Source organism: Apaloderma vittatum, unplaced genomic scaffold, assembly GCF_000703405.1.
Source record: "Apaloderma vittatum isolate BGI_N311 unplaced genomic scaffold, ASM70340v1 scaffold3879, whole genome shotgun sequence".
NCBI classification, from domain to species: domain Eukaryota; kingdom Metazoa; phylum Chordata; class Aves; order Trogoniformes; family Trogonidae; genus Apaloderma; species Apaloderma vittatum.
The window spans coordinates 72,225-76,558 of record NW_009734458.1 but is presented as its reverse complement, the minus strand read 5'-3'; the positions used below and the strand labels follow the sequence as shown (position 1 = coordinate 76,558).

General features: G+C 47.4%; 1 protein-coding gene across 1 annotated transcript; it reads left to right on the top strand.

Moving 5' to 3' along the window:
• Nucleotides 1-6: 6 nt before the first annotated feature.
• On the top strand, nt 7-1,137 carry LOC104279090 (frizzled-7; the record flags this gene model as incomplete). The annotated part of the gene is made up of 1 exon (XM_009876260.1): nt 7-1,137. A coding segment is annotated over one exon (1,131 nt), but the record flags the coding sequence as incomplete, so codon positions are not given.
• Nucleotides 1,138-4,334: the final 3,197 nt, after the last annotated feature.

Here is a 4,334-nt window from a genome sequence, read left to right as displayed (position 1 = left end):
CAGCCCCCCTCCGGCTTCTCCTTCTCCTGCCCCCGGCAGCTCAAAGTGCCCCCTTACTTGGGCTATCGGTTCCTGGGGGAGCGGGACTGCGGGGCCCCCTGTGAGCCAGCCCGGCCCAACGGGCTTATGTACTTCAAGGAAGCGGAGGTACGATTTGCTCGGCTGTGGGTGGGAGTGTGGTCTGTGCTCTGCTGCGCTTCCACCCTCTTCACAGTGCTCACCTACCTGGTGGACATGCGCCGTTTCAGCTACCCAGAGCGGCCCATCATCTTCCTCTCGGGCTGCTACTTCATGGTGGCAGTGGCCTACGCAGCAGGTTTCTTGCTGGAGGAGCGAGTGGTATGTCTAGAGCGATTCTCTGCGGATGGCTACCGAACCCGGGCCCCACGCACCGTGGCCCAAGGCACCAAGAAAGAAGGCTGCACCATCCTCTTCATGATTCTCTACTTCTTTGGCATGGCCAGCTCCATCTGGTGGGTCATCCTGTCCCTCACCTGGTTCCTGGCTGCTGGCATGAAGTGGGGCCATGAGGCCATCGAGGCCAACTCTCAGTATTTCCACCTGGCTGCCTGGGCTGTGCCTGCTGTCAAGACCATCACCATCTTGGCCATGGGGCAGGTGGATGGGGACGTACTCAGTGGGGTGTGTTACGTAGGTATCTACAGCGTGGACTCTCTGCGGGGCTTTGTGCTTGCACCCTTATTTGTGTACCTCTTCATTGGCACTTCCTTCTTGCTTGCTGGCTTTGTGTCCTTGTTTCGTATCCGCACCATCATGAAGCATGATGGCACCAAGACTGAGAAACTGGAGAAGTTGATGGTGCGTATTGGTGTCTTCAGCGTCCTCTACACAGTGCCTGCCACCATCGTCCTGGCATGTTACTTCTATGAGCAGGCCTTCCGTGGCACCTGGGAGAAAACGTGGCTCCTCCAGACCTGCAAAACTTATGCTGTGCCCTGTCCCAGCCACTTTGCCCCTATGAGCCCAGACTTCACTGTCTTCATGATCAAGTACCTCATGACTATGATTGTCGGGATCACAACTGGCTTCTGGATCTGGTCTGGCAAAACCCTCCAGTCCTGGCGACGCTTCTACCACAGACTCAGCACTGGCAGCAAAGGCGAGACAGCAGTATGAGATGCCCCTGTGCCCTCTGGCACGCACACACACAGGGGAGAGTGATAGTTGGCAGAAGATGATGGCAATGATTTCCTGAAGAGAGAGGGTTTTCCAAACTTTTTCTCCCTCTCAGAGGCTATGAAAAAAAAATAAAAATTGCAGAAAGGCTCAGATGGACTGTTTCCAGTGCTGGTTATGTGCAGCCAAGTGGAAGAGCACGGAAAAAGAGGCCACAGGTGGGATGGGACAGCCCTTCACCTGCAAGAAGTCTCTTTACTGCTACCCCTGTGCAGGAAAAAAACCTCGACGCAACTAAAACCATCCTGCCTTACTTTGGACGAGAGGGAGGGGAAGACGACAGATTTGTTGAGCTGCCCTGCTGAGAAGTAGCCAAACCCTCTCTGAATTGCTGGGGTCAAACTGGAGCTCAGGCAGGGTGAATCCCAAGCCTGAGCTCACTGCCTGCTCCTTCCAGCTCGGCAGAGCAATCACGTGAGTACTGCACAACCAGCGAGAGCCCGCATCGTGTGCTGGGGAGATGCCTCTCTTCTGTCAACTCACAAGTTCCTTTTTACCTCAGCGAAGCCTGTTGTAATTGTTTTAAAGTGAAAATTCACCCCTCGGTCTGTTGTTCTTGCTGCTGTGGGGAAGGAGGGAGTTGCTATTCCACACCCTGAAAAGAAATGACTTGTTGCTTTTCAGCAGAAGGCTTCTCCCCCATGCCTTTGTTCTAGGAGACAAAAGGGGAAAGAAAAGTGTTTTCTATGTGGAAGGGCATAAGCATGGGATCAGTTTTTATGGGCAAACTAACAAAAAGAAGTCGTTGAGGTTCACCCTTGGATGTGAAAACCTCGCAGAAATAAACATTCCTTTTATGAGAAAAGGAGGAGGCAGGATGTTTTCCTACTGTTCAATATGGGTTGCTTTTCTAAGCCGAAGGGAACACAAGACTCAGAGGGTGAGAAGAGCATAAGCAAGAGCACCTGCCAAAACAAGAATGTAATGTAAAGATACATTTTTTTCTTTGCTTCCCGTAGACCTGCTTTCTCTCCTGCTTTGCGGTGAGTTGCTGCAGGTAAAGTTAATCCACAGCTGGCTCCTGGGGACAGGAGGGATCCTTTTGGCCCACAACAGACCCTTTGCCTGCCCCTCAGGTTGCCTGAACTGCACGGCAGTGACTCCTGGTGCAGGAGGGGGCTGGGGTTTAAAAGCAAGCAGTTGCTCCAAGTCAGGAGCCTTCTCATTTCTCCTAAAATACATCTGGTTAAGTTTCCAGTGATCACATCTTGGAATGAAAGACAGTCAAAAATTAATCATGAGATGCATTGTTTTCTTTTTGAAATGAGACAGATTATTCTGAAATTTTTATGTTGACTTGTTCATATTTTATTTTTTTGCGTACTACTTTATATTCACTGAAGGGTTGGTTTTGTAAGTGTGTGTGTGTATATTCTTGCCTAAGGACAAAATACGAAATTCTGGATTTTTAGCAAGTCTCCACCCTATAGCTCCTCTTCATTTGTTTTGGGGAAAAAGTGTCTGGAATAAAACTTAAAAAGAAAAAACTTTTTCAGGGTGAGGGGACAGACTGCTGCTGTCTGAGGGCATACCAGTGGTCTGGGCATGAGGAATGGACCTATCAGCCAAATCCTTCAGATTTCAGACTTGCAGGGCCTGGATTTTTGTCTTTTATGATGTGCACATGGAAGAAAAAGAAAAAAACAATTGTGTAAGGCAAGTGCAGTATGTATATTTTGTAAATCTCATTTTTGTAAGAAGATATGTATTTATGTTTTTACTTGATTTTTTTTTAAGGTCTGTATGAGGCCCTGCTTCATCCCCTGTACAGATCACTAAATAAATAATTTTTAATACAAAGGCTCCAATGCAGTTCTTTTGGTCTTTGAACACATGGCAGGTTACAGAGCGGAGGCGGGGCAACTCTGCGAGTGGTGTCTTCACTGCTTTGCTGTGCGATATGCAAGAGACTTGGGTAAATACACTGTGAATATACTGAGCAGAAACTGAGCTGTGACTTTTAAGTGGCCTTTCTGAGTACCAGCCCCTCACACCAGGAGATCACATTTTGAGACGTTTCAAACGTTTGCCCTCACTTGAGGTATTTGCATCCTAGCCAAGTTTTCTTCCAGACTCTGCCTCTCGCTAAGGGCATGCTAATAAACCAGTTTCCTTATCTGAAAAGTAAGGATAATGCTCTCTTCCTCTTCCAAAGGGACTTTGAAATTGAGGACTGAAGGGTGCTAAAAGTGCTGTAAATTTAGTTCTTGCTTTGACAGGTGGAGGGTTCTAAGGAAACACTCAAGGTCTAGGTCCTTTTAAATAGCTTTTGAAGGGCAGTGTTCTGGACTTTTTTCGCCCCCAGCACCTTTGCTAACTCCAGTTTTGTCTAGGTGAATTTTACTTTAATCTTAATAGCTATCCCAAAGCCTGCGTTCTCTGTCACAGTCACCTGGAAGCTGATAGCTTCAATAGAATGGTCTATTTTATTTCACTTTTTAAACTGAAATGAATGTTTACCTCTCAAGCTATGTTGCTACCATCACAGAAAGTGCCCCAGCAAACAAAATTTTACACCTGTGATATGGTGATTGTTTCTGTCTTTCAGCCTATTTACTGGGTTCATCATCCTTTCTTTGCCTTAAACTATGGCTATACTAAAATTCAAGTAACAGAATAGAGATGCCATTGTTGTAGCTGAGCTTGCACTGCAATGTTGTTTCATTTACTGAGCACGGTGTGTCATAGTTGCACTTTAGGGCACTATTTTACTTGGACATCGTGCTCTCAAACATAACCTTTTGCATTTACACTGTATGAACTACTGATTTAAAGTTCTTTTTAGAGCTAGTGCCATTCACACTGCCTCTCTAGAAAAGCCACGTCTTTTATCTGAAAACACCTCTAGCTGCTCCCCAGAATTACTCACTTGTCAAGTTCCCTTTTTGAAAAGGCCTTTGCCTCAATCTGCTCCATGACACGAGCTCGCTGATCATTGCTAAAGGGGGTTTCATTCCACTCACTTAGGAAACTCGAACCTTTCTATAAACATTTCCTCCCAGTAATCCATCAGTGCCAGCCAGAGCACTGGAACAGCTGGAATAGCTCGTGCTCTGAAGGACTGGGAACCGCCAGGAGCAGCGGTGTGACTGACGCCCTGCGCCGCGCCACCGCAGCTTCGTTGCTAAACATGCAAT